The 17,797-nt window shown below is 33.9% G+C and overlaps 1 protein-coding gene across 2 annotated transcripts; it reads right to left on the reverse strand.

Annotated features, from left to right (window-relative positions):
- Window positions 1-1,223: 1,223 nt before the first annotated feature.
- On the reverse strand, window positions 1,224-17,746 carry LOC128190365 (ficolin-2-like). Of its 2 annotated transcripts, none has more exons than XM_052862392.1 (6): window positions 17,010-17,746; window positions 15,675-15,693; window positions 9,681-9,799; window positions 9,295-9,391; window positions 7,989-8,153; window positions 1,224-1,826 (listed from the first exon to the last, which is right to left on the reverse strand). In XM_052862392.1, exons 1-6 carry the CDS (start codon window positions 17,178-17,180, stop codon window positions 1,588-1,590), a joined length of 810 nt encoding a protein of 269 aa, XP_052718352.1. In that variant the 5' UTR covers window positions 17,181-17,746; the 3' UTR covers window positions 1,224-1,587. The 2 variants fall into 2 exon arrangements, with proteins under 2 accessions (XP_052718352.1, XP_052718351.1); XM_052862391.1 differs by lacking the exon at window positions 17,010-17,746 and adding an exon at window positions 15,910-16,249.
- Window positions 17,747-17,797: the final 51 nt, after the last annotated feature.

The following is a 17,797-nucleotide window of genomic DNA, read 5'->3' on the forward strand; positions in this document are numbered from 1 at the left end:
GTGGTCCAACATTGAGCAGCTATGTCAAAGATATTACCGAAGCAGATGTCGCCATTGCAATGACATGATATAAACAGTGCCTGTTTGAGGGTAACAGTTTGAAATTGACACCCCGAGGAAACCACTGTCAACCGACGCAAAGCGGAGGTTGACAATGGTTTTCGAGGGGTGTCAATTTAAACTGATATCCTCCCAAACAGGTACTATTTATTTTATTATACTGAATGTCTTATTTTTAGAGAAATTTTATATTGCTTTTATATAGAAATGACGTGAATTCTACGGCGAACCGTACGCGCATAATTTACGTGCATGTAACAATTCGTTGTGTTACCCGTTGCTAAGTGTGATGCTAACGCTGAGGGTAATAGAACGGACTATCAACTGCGTCTAAACCAATCAGATTTCAGTATTTAACATGAAAGTATAATAATACAAAATGGGAAGGCTGGTGGAATCGACAACCTACTTTCAGAAGCCTTTAAAGTTCATGGACAATGTCGATATCCTATCTCTGTTATGCCCCTATTTCTTCCCATTTTGCCCACCGTGATAGACTGGGTCAGGTCAGCATATAACAACTTAACCGGCTCACAGTGGGTACTGACAACATGTCTAGAAGATCTTGATTTTCGCCTATGGCTTCTCTCTCTCTCTCTCTCTCTCTCTCTCTCTCTCTCTCTCATTGTCTCCAGGACTTTTAACACCAGGCTACAAACCAAGAAACAACAGCCAAGCAAACTGCATGGTCTCTACATCAATGCCCAGAAGACGAATTCAATGAGTATTAACCTAAACGGGCACTGCATGACTTTTTTAACACCAATGTGAAGTCAATACTCCTGTATGGATCTAAAACCTGGAGAGAAACATCAACATCCATTAAATCAGGTCTTTGTGAACAAGTGCCTAAGAAACATCCATGGGATAAGATGACCGGATACCAATAGCTACGCAGACTTATGGGAAAAGACCAATCAGTTGAAACAACAATCAGAACACACAAATGGAACAGTTTATGACACATTTCAAGGAAGCAAACACAAACTTCACAAGTTTTAGTGTAACCCACAAGGACAACAAAAGGTAGGAAGACCAAGGAATACATGGGGCAGAGTACTGAAATACGACCTGAAGAAAATTGGAAAAACCTGTAGTGAAACAAAACTCATCGCAAAAGACAGAGATCTAGGTCGGATAACGAAAGCAAGTTTACTTTTCAATTTTATTATATAATAGTTAAAAGATTTTTGTGCTTTAAGACATACAGTAAAAAAAGAGACACAAAATCTGTACAGGGTTGCTGCTTTTTGTCCCTTTTTGCCGATTTTATACAAAAAGAAAAAAAACACATGTCAAAGAAGTACAAATGGAGAAAATGTGAGGTAAAATCTAAGATATCCATAATGTCACGTCATCTTTTGTTATCCGATGAAATTCACATCTTTTTAAGGACTTTGATAATGGAAAAACCTGACAACTTTTCTCCATTTGGGAATCTATCGGAACACATCGCACAATAAATAATCAACAATTCAATGGGTACTTCAATGTCGTTTGCAATGCCAAGACTTTTTAATTTATATTCTATGGTTTTCGAATCAGCATTCTGACTTCTTTCATAGAATATTCGAAGCCATGCCAACTAAGCCAGTTGATTCCATCAGACCTGTTTACGTTTGCATACTCCCCGTTAAGATTTGCCTCGTGGCAGTATTTGTACCACCAACCGCCTTTTCTGAGAGAGGCGCAGTTGTCACCCCACTGATCGTTGTCGGAGTCGTAGGTGCTGAAAACCAAGCCATTGTGGTACGCCATGCTATCTCCTGAAAACCAAGAAAACCAAAGTTAATGTAGACATTTATGTGTAAACAGTTTTCTAAGCGCGCTTGTTCAATCCAACTATATCTTTATATCTCTATATAACTACAGACATTTGTCAAATAGATAAATGTTAACGATTATTAAGGAATCGTTCTTTGAAAACTTCAAAATTACTAGTTTTAATCAGCAAATTAAATTATTCCTTGACGACTAAATGCAAAAAATAAAAAAAAACTAGACACTTGTTGCAAAAGCAACAAAAAGGTCTTCCGTTTTGATATACATGTATCAATTTAACTGTAAGACATTGCTTCTCTTACATGCAAAAAAAAGTTGATATGATAATTATTGTGAATGATATATCCAGACGTTACTTACATGTAAAACAACGAGAAATGTTAACCATTTGTACAATCATAAGTCAATCTTTCCTCAAAGTTTGGTTGTTCACGACTCTGCCAAATCTAAGATCTCTTTGAAACAATATTTTTTGTCTCGGGACCGAAACGGACGAACGAAAGTGATTAATAAAAAAAACCCCTGATATTTCTCGTACATTTGCTTAATGTACATCACTGTTTATTAGGCTAGATGAAATTCCAAGAAAGTCAGCTAAACTTGTTAAAAACAGGATTTGTTTGAACCCTTCCGGTAAGAACCGGAAGTGACAGTTGACAAAATTAAACCCGTTAAACACATCCCCAATCAAAATTCTATCAAACAATCTATGAAAGATTCGTGTCTCAATCACTTACAATGACGAAAATATTGCGGACATCAAATTTGTAAAAAGAAAAGCTACATAGAGATATTTGAGATATCTCACCGGAAGTAAAATTTATTTGCCAATTTAAAATTATATAGATGACATATGTAAGATTGTATACTGATATTTTCATTTTATGTAAAATGAATAAAACAAATTTTTGAAGTGCTTCCGGTGACGACCGGAAGCTACGCCGAACGAAACAAAATAGTGTAAACACATGTACATATATAGGTCTTTCATCCCACAAAGTTTGATCGTTCAAGTCGTTACCGTTTTTGAGATCTCCAGGAATCAAGGTTTTTTTCTCGGGACAGGAAACGGACAAACGGAAGTGCTCAATGTAAATTGTAATTAAAAAATTTTTTTGTACTTGCCCTTTCTACTTAATTGTTCATCGATTTCACTACAAATATCAAAGGAAAACAGTTAAACTGATAAACAGCTCGATTTGTTTGAACTCTTCCTGCGTGGACCGGAAGTGACGGAAGACAAAACGAAACCGGTTAAACACATCTTCAATCAAATGTCTATCATCCATGAAAGTTTTGTGCTTTGATCGCTTATAGTTTCTGAGATCTCGTTTGTACAAAATGTGTTTCAAAAAAGCTACCTGAGATATTTGAGATATCTCACCGGAAGTAGAATTTTTCTGTTGAGATAACATCGCATAGACAATCTATGCATAGATTTATACTTATATATTTATTTTATGGAAAAAGAATTTTATGCGAAAAAGTAGTTATTTTTGAAGTGCTTCCGGTGACAACCGGAAGTTACGACGAACAAAACAAAATAGTGTGAACACATCTACAGATATCGGTCTATCATCCCACAAAGTTTGGATGTTCAAGTCTTTACCGTTTTTGAGATCTCGTTGATACAAGCTTTTTCAACGCGGGACAGGAAACGGACAAACGGAAGTGCTCAATCTAAATTGTATTTAATATATCTTGTAAACTTGCCCTTTGTACTTCATTTCTCATCCAGCACACTACAAATATCAATGGAAATAAGTTAAACTGATAAACAGCTCGATTTGTTTGAACTCTTCCTGTGTGGACCGGAAGTGACGGAAGACAAAACGAAACCGGTTAAACACATCTTCAATCAAATGTCTATCATCCATGAAAGTTTTGTGCTTTGATCACTTATAGTTTCTGAGATCTCGTTTGTACAAAATGTGTTTCAAAAAAGCTACCTGAGATATTTGAGATATCTCACCGGAAATCGAAATTTTTTGTTGAGTTAACATCGCATAGATAATTTATGCATAGATTTATACTTATATATTTATTTTATCGAAAATGAATTTTATGCGAAAAAGTAGTTATTTTTGAAGTCTTCCGGTGACGACCGGAAGTTACGACGAACAAAACAAAATAGTTTAAACACATCTACAACTATAGGTCTATCATCCCTCAAATTTTGGAGGTTCAAGTCTTTATCGTTTCTGAGATCTCATTGTCCATAGCTTTTTGTCGCGGGACAGGAAACGGACGACAGGAAGTGAATTTTGAAAAAATGAAAAAAACGCCTATAGATATTATCATTTTCTATCAGTCCTGAAAATTTCAAGAAAATCCATCCAGCCATCTCTGAGAAATCTTGTGGACAAAAAACGGACAAAAAAAAATAATAATAAGAAACACTAGACTCTTGTTGCAAAAGCAACAAAAAGGTCTTCCGTTTTGATATACATGTATCAATTTAACTGTAAGACATTGCTTCTCTAACAGAGAAAAAAGTGGATATGATAATTATTGTGAACTAGACTCTTGTTGCTATAGCAACAAAAAGGTCTTCCGTTCCTCATGTATTAATCTGCACAAAAATCCAGTTATCTTGTAAACAGAAAATGGATACATGTATATTTTGTCTTTCCTCAAAGTTTGGATCTTCAAGTTTTCGTTAGTTATAATATCTCGTTGAGGAGGTTTTTTTCTAGGGACCGGAAACGAACAAACGGAAGTGATTTAAAAAACGGAAAGTAGATATGTTAGTTCATTTACCTACGTACGTTACTGTTCATCACATTGAGTGAAATGTTTTTAAAAAAGTTTAAAGTTTTAAAAAAAGTTCTATTGCTTTTGAACATTTCAAGTATTAACCGGAAGTGACGTAGGACCCAATGAAACCCGTTAAACACATGTTCAATCAATGTCCATTATCTATATAAGTCTTGATCTATCACAGTTTCTTGTGGGTACCTTGTTTTTAAAAAAGAAGGTTACCTGAGATATTTGAGATGTCTCACCGGAAGTAGATCTTTTTTTACCATGTGTAGATGACTTTTTGTATTTCTATAGCTAAAATGTTACTTCAATGCTAAATAACCAAAATATTTTTTAAAATATCAAAATTGGGTGCACTTCCTGTGACGACCGGAAGTTACGCCGGATAAAACAAAATAGTGTTAACACATGTACATACATAGGTCTATCATCCCACAAAGTTTGGTTGTTCAAGTCTTTACTGTTTTTGAGATCTCGTCGAAATCAGGTTTTTGGTCTCTGGACAGGAAACGGGCAAACGGAAGTGTTCAAGGTAAATTGTATTCAAAATTTCTTGTATACTTGCCTTTTGTACATTATTTTTCATTTATCTAACTAAAATATATCAAAGGAGAAAGTTGTACTGATAAACAGCTCGATTTTTTTAACTCTTCCGGTATGGACCGGAAGTGACGGTCGACAAAATGAAACCGGTTAAACACATCTTCAATCAAATGTCTATCATCCATGAAAGTTTCGTGTCTTGATCGCTTATAGTTTCTGAGATCTCGCGGGTACAAAATGTGTTTAAAAAAGCTACCTGAGATAATTGAGATATCTCACCGGAAGTAGAAATTTTTTGTTGATATTACATCGCAGAGATTTCCTATGTATAGATTTATTCTTATATATTTATTCTATTGACAAAAAATTTGATGCGTAAAAAAAATTATTTTTTAAGTGCTTCCGGTGACGACCGGAAGTTATGACGAACAAAACAAAAGTGTTTAAACACATCTACAGCTATAGGTCTATCATCCCACAAAGTTTGAATGTTTAAGTCTTAACCGTTTTTTAGATCTAGAGGTGACAAGCTTTTTGTCGCGGGACAGGAAACGGACGACAGGAAATGAATTTTCAAAAAATGAAAAAATCGCCTAGAGATATGATCATTTTCTATCAATCCTGAAAATTTCAAGTAAATCTATCCAGCCATCTCTGAGATATCTTGTGGACAAAAACTGGGAAAAAAATAATAATAATAATAATAATAAACTAGACTCTTGTTGCAAAAGCAACAAAAAGGTCTTCCGTTTTGATATAAATGTATCAATTTAACTGTAAGACATTGCTTCTCTCACATAGAAAAAATAGTGGATATGATAATTATTGTGAATGATATATCCAGACGTTACTTAAAAGTAAAACAACGAGAATGAAATAGAAATCAATTGTTGAAGTACTTTCTGTGACGACCGGAAGAAACGCCGAACTAAACAAATCATGTTAACCATTTGTACAATCATCAGTCAATCTTTCCTCAAATTTTGGTTGTTCACGTCTCTGCCAAATCTGAGATCTCTTTGAAACTATATTTTTTGTCTCGGGACCGGAAACGGAGGAATGGAAGTGATTCATAAAAACAACAGCTGGCATTTCCTCGTACTTTTGCTAAGCGTACATCACTGTTTATCAGACTAAATGAAACACCCAAGAAAGTAAGTTAAACTTGTTAAAAACATGATTTTTTTAACCGGAACGGAAGTGACAGTTGACAAAATAAAACCCGTTAAACACATTGCCAATCAAATTTCTATAAATCATGAAAGCTTCGTGTCTCAATCACTTACAGTGACAAAAATCTCGCGGACATCAAATTTGTAAAAAAAAAAAAACTACATAGAGATATTTGAGATATCTCACCGGAAGTAAGATTTGTTTGCTAATTTAACATTATATAGATAACATATGAAAAATTGTATACTGATATTTTCATTTTATGTAAAATGAATAAAATATGAAAAAAAAAACAAATTTTTGAAGTGCTTCCGGTGACGACCGGAAGTTACGCCGAACACAACAAAATAGTGTAAACACATGTACATACATAGGTCTATCATCCCACAAAGTTTGATTGTTCCAGTCGTCACCTTTTTTGAGATCTCTGGGAATCAAGGTTTTTTGTCTCGGGACAGGAAACAGACAAACGGAAGTGCTCAATGTAAATTGTAATTAATATTTTTTTTGTACTTGCCCTCTCTACTTATTTATTCATCAACTTCACTACAAATATCAAAGGCGAACCGATAAATTGATAAACAGCTCGATTTGTATGAACTCTTCCTGTGTGGACCGGAAGTGACGGAAGAAAAAATGAAACCGGTTAAACACATCTTCAATCAAATGTCTACCATCCATGAAAGATTTTGGGCTTGATCATTAATAGTTTCCGAGATCTCGTGGGTACAAAATGTGTTTAAAAAAGCTACCTGAGATACTTGAGATATCTCACCGGAAGTAAAATTTTTTTGTTAATATAACATCGCATACACAACCTATGTATAGATTTATACTTATATATTTATTCTATGGAAAAAGAATTTAATGCGTAAAAGTTGTTATTTTTGAAGTGTTTCCGGTGACGACCGGAAGTTATGACGAACAAAACAAAATAATTTAAACACATCTACAGCTATAGGTCTATCATTCCACAAAGTCTGGATGCTCAAGTCTATATCGATTCTGAGATCTCGAGGTGACAAGCTTTTTCATCGCGGTACAGGAAACGGACGACAGGAAATGATTTTTGACAAAATGAAAAAAACGCCTAGAGATATTGTCATTATCTTTCATTCCACAAAATTTCACAAAAATCTGTCCAGCCATCTCTGAGAAATCTTGTGGACAAAAAAAGGAAAAAAAAAAATAATAAAAAACATTACAATCACTATAAGGTCTTCCGTTGGAAACGGAAGACCTTAAAAACATTACAATCACTAGAAGGTCTTCCGTTGTAACGGAAGACCTTAATTACAATCACTATAAGGTCTTCCGTTGGAAACGGAAGACCTTAATTACGAAGGGTCAAAAAGTCAATTACTATTATAATCAGAGACGCATCGTTGGAAACTCACGGCCAATTCTGCAATACGCGCTTACTGACCGTGGATTAACTTATTCATCTTTTTTTTCCTTTTTTCATGAATAATATCATGCTCTTTTTATTGGTTCCTTTACATATTTATGGAGGAAATTTTACCAAATCTGTAAATCCCAACGCAACAACGGCATGCTTTCATAACATGATCGTCATTTTCATAACTCCAAAAACCAACGAGACATGCATTTTCATTGATGTTTTGAGAACAATAAATACAGTGAGACAATGTATAAACAATTGTTACCCGCGTCACCAGTATATCCAGAAACGACAAGTTTGTACTTGTTGACCTCATTGTCTACTGTAAATGTCCTGTATTCCGCATACTTCCATATTCCGGAATAATCCGATAGTTCTATCCTCAAAAGCGTGAAACCGCTGGTAGTAAGTAGATGGATGTTATCATTACCTGACAATTAGTGAAACAACAGAACACCCATTAATATTCTTTCCAGACACATATCAGTTAATATCTTCATTACGCTGTACAGCCATACGGCTCCAAAAGCAATCAGATGACAAAAGGATATTGCATATTTTGCATGGATAGAGCATTTATCTATTTTTTCAAATGTAATTATTTTGAAATATTCCTATATGGTCCAGTAATGAGTGTTGCATACATCAATATATCACAGTGATCGTCCCAATCCATTTGAAATCTTTTTCCTCATTGTGGTTTTTTTTTTTTTTTTTTTTTACTAAGAATCAATGTTTTGATTAATGCACGAGAAATTTATACCCACTGAGACTTCATCTGAACGCTTTTCCATACTTATGATAAATCCTTATTTTCTGCAAAATATAAATGAGAAGTATATTTCTGACTCAGTTTATATAAACTAAAGAACTATTTTACGAGTATTAACCTAGACACATATTCTTCCCAAGTCTGCTCAGCTCTTTACAGACTACCAGTATAATGAAGTGGTCACCGATGCAACATTATATAAATAGTGCCTGTTCGGGAGGGTAACAGTTGAAATTGACACCCCGAGAAAACCATTGTCAACCGACGCGAAGCGGAGGTTGACAATGGTTTTCGAGGGGTGTCAATTTCAACTGTTATCCTCCCAAACAGGCACTATTTATTTTGTTATACTGAATGTCTTTTTTAAAATTTTTAAGAAAATTTTACTGCTTTTATATAGGAATAACGTGAATTCTACAGCGAACCGTACGCGCATAATTTTCGCGCATGTAACATTTTTTAATGTTACCCGTTGCCAAGTGCGTTGCTAACGCTGAGGGTAATAGTAAATATTATTAACTGCGTCTTAACCAATCAGATTTCAGTATTTAACATGAAAGTATAACAATGTTAATTATGGTCCTGAATGACTTCACCGAACAGAAATTACTGCATTTTGTGTTTGTGATGTCGGAAGTCTAAATTTGTGAAAAACGGATCAGCTTATCATGCAGAAACCCTTGACTGGGGGTGATGCCCAATGATGGTAGATGGTGTTTGATATGGGATTGGGAAAGACTAAGAATTGTTTCAAATGATTTTAATCTTCATTCGAATTATGTAGGATCCCGAGTCTCACCAAGCCAGAACTCTGAGGTCAAGGAACCAAACCCGGACTTGTAGCTGTTCCAGTTCCGTTCAAACATTACAGACCCGTCAATCCGGCGTTGAATAACCTACAATTAACAAACCCGTTGCACAGGGGCATCGTATCCGCTCTACACTCTATGATATAAATAAATAATACACGTGTATTATTTATATATATATGTCATAGAATGTAGAGCGGATACGATGCCCCTGTAACCGTACAGGTGATTGATATCTATGTACAGCAAAACCCGAATATAGCGAACACGAATACAGCAAATTTACAACTACAACGAATTTTTATTCATGTCCCAGCAAAATTCTTTTATAAACTTATAGAGAGTTGCCTTATATAACGAAAACGACTGTACTTACTGTCCACCAGAAGTCCCCGTTATTATAACACTGTACTTGCATTGGTTGTCCATTCACGGTCAGGGTTTTGACTCCGGGCCACGCTTCATACGCAGACACACAGTCACAGTCAGGGCAATCTGTACGAAAAATTAAAGGACATAGAGAGCTATAAATTCAGAATTTGATTTGATTCAGATTTTTTCAAAAGAACACTACAATTAATTAAATAATCAGTCACACTAAGAAAATAAAACTCAACAAGCATTCTGAGAGTATTGCAGAAGAAAAACACGTCCCCTACCGACATCCCTATTTTTTTACTTTAAAGGATTTTTGTTTTACGTGCGTGCTAAATTTGTTTTGAGCAGTCAAAGATACTACGTTTTCTGTGAAATCATGCAATAATTATTATTATTCATTGATGAAGTTTCTGTGGATTAAGATTGGTTATTTTGGCTCGTTCAAACTCCAATAATCCATATTTTTATCTCGCACATAATTTTAGATAAAAACTGTGAACTTCACATTAAATGTCTTTCAGCAATGCGAATATGTCATTTTTTTAATTATCTGAATAATATCTCAAAATATGCGTGTATTGCATGTAAGTTGGTATCTGCCTGTGGGATACAAACGAATATAAATCCAACTTAATTCGAAAGGTATAACTATTCCCATTTGATATTAATTTAATTAAAGCTGCTTGGTCCGATTTTATATCAAATTTTATGCACGCTTTTAAACGATGGTTATGCTTAGTATATGTATAATAATAGACATTGCAGTAGTTTTTTCTAGTCAATTATGCCAAATTTTAATGAAGAAAAATACGTACAAAATTTGCTGACAAACAAACGACATAAAAGGGTACCGCGTTATTTCACCTCATGTTAAATTTCACCCCTGACGACGAGACGGGTATCATGGTTGTATTACGACTTTGACATCGTATTAAATAAAGGTCGAAATAATCAGACAAATTACAAATAAACATGTGTACGTTTTGTTCGCTAATATTTCTGAAGTTTGCTTTCTTTACAATTGATACATAGCATGCGGGTTGAATACTAGTAACCCCAATCATTCGGGGGACGAAACCAAATGGTTTCCTTTTCTAAAAATTCCCGTGATGCACTTTGGTTTGTTTTTTCGTTTGCCCAAAAAGAAATTATTCTTATTTACTTTGAATATTTCTAACTTTGAAAGGAGACTGATTCTGCCCGTGTAAATAGGAGAAAGTCCATAACTTTTTAAGATAAATGGTTTGTATGGAAAAAAATTTGATGCTGTATTAACAAAAAAATCGGACCAAGCAGCTTTAAACATCACTTGCAACAGTAATTGCTTTGTTGAACGGAATAATAATGGTAGCAAAGTTAGATCTACGTCAGTGATAAGAAATAAGGAGCACCTCGGAAACATTGATTTTTTTTTTGATGAACCCATAAAGTTACACGTGTACTTCAAAATTACTTTGTCCATCACCTGATGATCAATCTAAATCAAAATTTTAACTTTCTAAATATGACACAGCAAGTTAAATTTAAAATCAATTTTCCAAACCATTTACGAAAAAATAGTGAAAAACAGAATAGATAGAAGATGACACTTTCAGGTAAAAATGGAAAAAAAGGAGATAAAAACTATAAATTTCCTTCGTTTTGGTAAGGGACTGATAACAAAACGGCAAATGTCTGTAATGTCGAAAACGGATTTCCTGTTACATGTACAACATATAACCGTTGTATAAGTTAATGCGTCTGTCATCGTCCTGATACTAGTAGGATTTTATTCAAAATTTTAATATGTTGTGTTAATATCTGAGGAATAATGCATTGAAAATATCTCTCAGTTTCATTTTCCCAATTAATTCTTAAAAATCAGTTCCGAAGAGGATGGAGGAATAAAATGGCGCAAATGCCCATTCGGTTTAGTCATGAAATACAATTTTGAATTTATTTTTCCCAATTAAATCTATTCAAATATATTATAATACAAGTTTGCAAAAGCACAATTTCTAATTACGTGTATATTCAGTTTTTGATATATTTAACAAAAGATAAGAAAAAAAATATTGCCTGAAATTTTGGTGGTATCGAATCCATAACATAAAAACCCTAGATATTTAAGGTTAGCTTATGTCAGGTACTCTAACCACTGAGTCATTTTAGACACAACAAAATAAGCTGTTTAAATAGTATGTGTGACTTTGGCCACGAATTTAAGGACTTGTATTATTTTTCAAAACGTTGAATGTTGAGGTACAAAATGCAACTTTTAATGTATAGCGGGTTATCTTTCCACGTTTTTGTTGATTGAAATCGGTTTGTTTTCCATTAGACCTTATTTAAACTATGAGAAAAATATGGAGTACAGACCCACTCTATAAAAGAAAATGCCTTGAAGTTTTAAAAAATGACACTATTTGCAGGTTTTGATACGTATACGCCTGTTTGAGTCAACATATTCCAGTTTAAAAATCAATGATATGTTAAATATATATTGTTTTAAGTGATTTAAAAAAAATATATATATATCAGATTTATTGATATTTTGATTTTTCAGTAGCTTGTCCGACCGTGTGTGGGCATTTTACACGCCTTATCCACCCATCTTCTTTTCTGAATACTGTAGTTCAACTAATCTTCGTGGGCATCAACTGTTTAACAGTAAGATTTCGCTGACCCTCTCAATGATATCACCAAAAATTGATGCACAGCGTATAATGATGAAGCTACAGTACCATTAAAACTTTTCTAATACTTCCAGGTGCATGTACATCTGTAACATTTTAAAATTAAAATAAAACATTAAAATGCTACTTTTACTGTCACCTACAAATAATTTGAACCCCCCCCCCCATTCCACGAAAATAAATAGGAGATTTGGGGATTTTTTTTTCCGGACACATCTCGAATAATTGCAACAAAAAGTAATCCTAATGCTTGATGCAAAACTGCACCACCATATTATGTAGTCATTCGCCAAATGTACTTTCATGAAACAAATGAAGAGTAACTTAAATAATTTGCTTTTAAGAGGATGTGTGGGGGGGGGGGGGGGGGGGGTTAAAAATTACAACAGTTCAAAGGCCGTTCTAGGCTGTAGTCACACATAATAATTAAACACTTAGCAAATTCAAACACACACTTGTACATCGAAGTAAAACAAATGGAAATCCATATAAGAAATCAATTTGAATGTTGTATTAAAACCTGGATTGTTCTCACCCCCAAAAAATCAAAATATTTGGTTTCTAAACATGGTGTCTTTAAGAATAGATCATTGAATTAGTATTTGCATCTAGACGTAAGGTAATATCGAAAGATTAACGCATAAACAAACAAATACAAAACCTTGTTGAGCCCGATTAGCTATCTAAATTACTTTCACAACAGGAGCTATTTTCTACGAAAGCCCATTGATTTTACAAATAAAAAAGAAAACAGAACTCGCAGGTAACCGCGTAACTTTTGCGAAATAACGCTAAACCTTTTCCGAGTAAATCGGTATCATTTAATAGCAAAACGTTCGCCATTAAGCGCAAAACGTTCGCAAATGAACGTTAACTTTTTGATAAAATGTGAAACTAAAACGAATAAACGTTTAACATGCGTTGCGTGAAACTGTCGTTAACTTACGCGTTGTGTTTGCAATAGCACACGAATGTTATAAATTTAGTCATGAAACAAGATGAACTCTATTATGCAAATTTGCGAATAAATGGCTCACCGATACCCTGGGTAAAGGTCTTAACATTTATCACACAAGTTAGGATGCAGGAGTTCCAAAGACCATCAAATGTGATAGATAATTGTTCTTAATTTTGTTTAGCTTGATGGGACATAGAAAAGAGAACCATGTGATTTTTAGCCATCCTGAATACTAGTAGCAATTTCGCTTGTCGATAAGATCATTTTGTTTAATAATTTACGCATGACCAACAACAGTTCAATAGTCAAAAATCTGAGATCTGTATATCAAAATATCACATGAACTGCACAAATTAGCCGTCAGCCATCCTTCCATTTTTTTTCTTTGTTTGTTTGTTTTTTTCCTTCTTTTAATCTGTTTACTTTGTGAATATTTACTCTTTAAAGATAGAGGAAATTGATCTATATATATATGGCATTGATAAGCTTTTAAGCAAACATCATAACAAAGTATATCAAATATATTACTAAATTTAGAAAGATATTTTTGAAAATTAATGCAAAAAAGTGCTGACTTGAATGCCTAATTTGACTCGACGTTGCTTTAACGGCTGTAAATGTAACTATCTTACTTTATATATCGAAATAACATATCTGGCTTGAATTTGAGAATAGATTTATGCTTAGAAACCAGCAGATATATAACTTTATGGAATTAATATGATGTTTGGGAAGGAAATATGCAGGTACATTTTTTGAGTAATGTTGATGAAGAGTTTACTGGAAATTGTACATGATTCCAATGTTGCTGCACCATATTAAAGAGTGATTTTTTGAGTGCGTCATGTGTCTTGATGATAAAAAATATTGGTGTCCACTTATAGCGGATTTTGAAATTTTTTTCCATTAACGCACTTTGATTTTTTTTTCATTAACGCACTTTGAAATTTTTTTTTTCATTCACGCACTTTGAAAACAATAAAATGCCCCCCCCCCAAAAAAAAAATCAAATTATGATACTCGTTGGTCTTTACAGTATTCTGGAACTAGAAAATCTAATTAGATGTGACTAATTATTTGACGACCCCCCCCCCCCCCCCCCACACACACACACCGTTCGCTCTCATTGTAAAGCTTGATACTACATGAAAATCATAAAGATTCAAGGAGAAAGTTAAAAGAGGGGTTTTTAGAATGGATTACGTGGTAAATGTAAAATTTTCAGTTTGTAATTTCTTTTGTATTTTCCTCAGTAAAATATCCAATTATATTTGTAATAAAACAAACAAAAATAATCAAAAATGAATTTCATCCCATTTGCAGTTGGTTCCTTTAATTTGAGAGGGTTTAGTCAAAACCAATTATCATTGAAAAAAAAATCAATGTAGATCAGGTACTGCATGTTTTGTACCTGTATATTAGTATCGATATTGCAGGATTAATTTTTAAAGCATCCGGATAATGAAGCACCAGTGTAAAAAATATTCCATATCATTTCAAAATAAAAATTCAACCGGAAGAGGCGGCCGGATTATAGAAGATCTACTGACTTTAATTGCAGCTTCTCCGGTCTTTCCGACAATCGGTAGAAAAGTCGAACCTTCATTAAACATTGCAATAAAGAAAGGATAGTATCACATCTATTGAAATCAGTGCTTAATTTAATCAAATCCAGCCTCGGTAAAAACTACACTTGTTTAATTGTGTATCATCGTAGAAATTAATAAATTTAATTAAGAAATTAGATTTTGTACAAAAATAAGAACTGTAGATGTAAAAGCATTAATCAATGCATGTAATTGCAAGTATATTCAAAGTCGTCATACCAAACAACGGCCTCTATTTTTTATCTGATTCTATTTGGAGGAGAGAGCTAAATGGACCCTGATCCGTGGCCCGAAGTCTTGTTACCCAGCTATGGGATTGACCCAAACCTTGTATTATTTTTCAGCAATTCGCGGTTGCAACACGAAAGAATTTGAATCAGAATCAAAAACTTATCAAATTCTACAGCCGGACTGATTTGATATAAATAAAAAAAAAAGTAATTTATGAAATAGAAATATCATATATTAATTAATGCCATTATTTGAGAGGCATTGGTATAGTTCCTGCGTCTTAAAAGTGAAATGTAAAACCTACTGGTAACCCCTCAAAAAGTAATTCATCATAAGTTTTACCAGCATTAACTCTTCAATTATCATTGCATTTGAGGTACACATTCGAGCAAATTACGTCGCAATAATGGCTAACATATAAGTTAAAAATAACAGGCGTTTTTGTTCAGTAATGGACTGTCTAATAGAATTTACAGTTAACCTTAAGCTTGAAAATTAAGAATTTGTGAATTTCAACTTACCAAAAGTTGTCTGCAAAATCTGAAAACGCAAGAGGAATCAAAGTACTGTATATTCAACAACAAGAAAATTATTTTTACTATTTAATTATAGTTAAAAGGACAATATTAAACACATTTTTCTGCATTTGGATGACGACGCGTAAGAGCTGAAACGCCTAGCTAAACGGTACTTTTATGAATGAATAAAGGTCTCTAAAAATATTTCACATGTATTCACATTTAATTTAATCCATACCTTTTGAAAGCGCCGACATTGAGGCACAGACTGATTAACCCATTGAACACTAAATTCCGTACCCCACAGTCTACAGACTTTGGGCGTGGTCTCGCACAGTTCTACCCCCGCGCAAAATGTAGACTGGGCACAGCTATCAGCGCAATGAATTAACGCACTCCCTACCGAAAAAGTCACTTCGAACTCGCTGATAATATCAGAACTAGAAATCATTGCAACAGTGGAGGACTTTTGAAACTTAAATTCTCGTACGTCAAGGAAATATACTGGTAAAGCAATGAGCGACATAATTCCAACAATAGCTATCATTTTTAACACGGGATTAACGAACATTTAGTAGAATTTCATGTATAACTAAAGTTCGATTTTTTATCGATCCTCATAGCGACCCCAGATCACGTGGTATAAGATGATTATGGCGATTGACATCATATTACATATTTCTTTTCTTTGTTCAAAAAAGGAAATAAAAAAAATATTTATATTTCAATTTTCTTTAACGATAGGAATCCATCGGTCATCGATAAACAAACTTTTCATTAGTTTTTAGGGCGTTGTATCACCTTCCCAAGTCAAGGGTTTCTGATCCGCTTCGCTTTGTGAGAAGCGGGGCGGATCAGATACCCGTGACTTGGGAAGATGATGTTGTATCTCACTTAAAGTACTTTGCCTCAAACGAGCGAAAAATGCTAATAAATGCTGGGTCTGCGACTTTTTTCATGCTGCTAATTTTTTTCCGCTGTTCTTGTCTACAGAACAAGACTATGCAGTAAATACGCCCAGTACAGTAAATGACCGAAAAATTATCTTTTGTTCTTGCATCACTGTTTCTCACTAAATACCGGTACTTTGATAAGGGTAGGCTCGGTGAAGTGACATTATCAGAACCCAGCCTCTAGCAATAATGATGCCATATTTTGCTTTGGACAACAGAGAGATATCATATTGATTTCCATTTGTAAAACCAGCTCCTTGGTATAGAAGTATTTGACGAGTCTTTGTATACGGGCCATTTATTTATTTTTTCGTTGAATGTTCTCTGGTTCGGTTCGAGAAAATAAAGTAAATTCTGTTTCATATGAAGAATACACAGAACTTACATTGTATATGGTATATATGCATAAATGTTTTCCACTGAATGTCACTAATACACAATCCGTCTGGTGGCATGCTAACCAAACTAAAAAATATAATAGTTGATAATGGTGAGGAAGTGGGTTTTTTTTTCCAAAATTTGGTAAAACTTCATTTATTGGTATTCTTGAAAGCATTGTGTTATGTAAACAATTCAACTGATCATTTCGCACTTTTTTCCTTTGGTTTCATGTCATTGATATCAATTATCATAAAAATACACGTAGGCCCTTCATATGCAATAAAATTTTTAAAATACTAAAAAGTATCTACTATCAACATTTTAGGTAATGATATTTACGTCTTGTTTTAGCATTTTTTAAAATATTGTGAGTGTGCCTTTTTTGCGTGCGTTAAATAAAATCAATAAAATGGAATGGAATGAACCTATTTAGGTTCTTTCACACTCTATGACTATGATAGTATGTCACGAACATAGCAATTTAATTGCATCGGGAAATTGTTTATAACCAATCATTTGTTTGTCTACCGGTATCTCTATTGGACTACTGACCCACAAATTCCTAGTTCAAATTGCATAGGGAGTTTTGTTTATTTGAACTGCAAAAGTATTATGGAAATTCTGTTTTATCCCCAAAATTGCATTTTTGAGTCATTTTCAAATTGCACACTTGCTAGAATATCATATCTATTTTGGGCATGAGTACAGTGATACCCATATTTGAAACAAAAAAATCCTGGTTAAATTGTCTATCAGATGCATTGGGGTTCCATGGGAGCCTTTATACGGCCA

Source organism: Crassostrea angulata, chromosome 6 (genome assembly GCF_025612915.1).
Source record: "Crassostrea angulata isolate pt1a10 chromosome 6, ASM2561291v2, whole genome shotgun sequence".
Lineage (NCBI taxonomy): Eukaryota > Metazoa > Mollusca > Bivalvia > Ostreida > Ostreidae > Magallana > Magallana angulata.

Coding starts and splice junctions, on each gene's coding strand:
- LOC128190365 (XM_052862391.1), bottom strand. CDS start 16,242: ATGTTCGTTAATCCCGTGTTAAAAATGATAGCTATTGTTGGAATTATG. Junction 9,392..9,680: donor ACGGGGACTTCTGGTGGACA/GTAAGTACAGTC, acceptor TGTTAATTGTAG/GTTATTCAACGCCGGATTGA. Junction 8,154..9,294: donor GACCTCAGAGTTCTGGCTTG/GTGAGACTCGGG, acceptor ACTAATTGTCAG/GTAATGATAACATCCATCTA.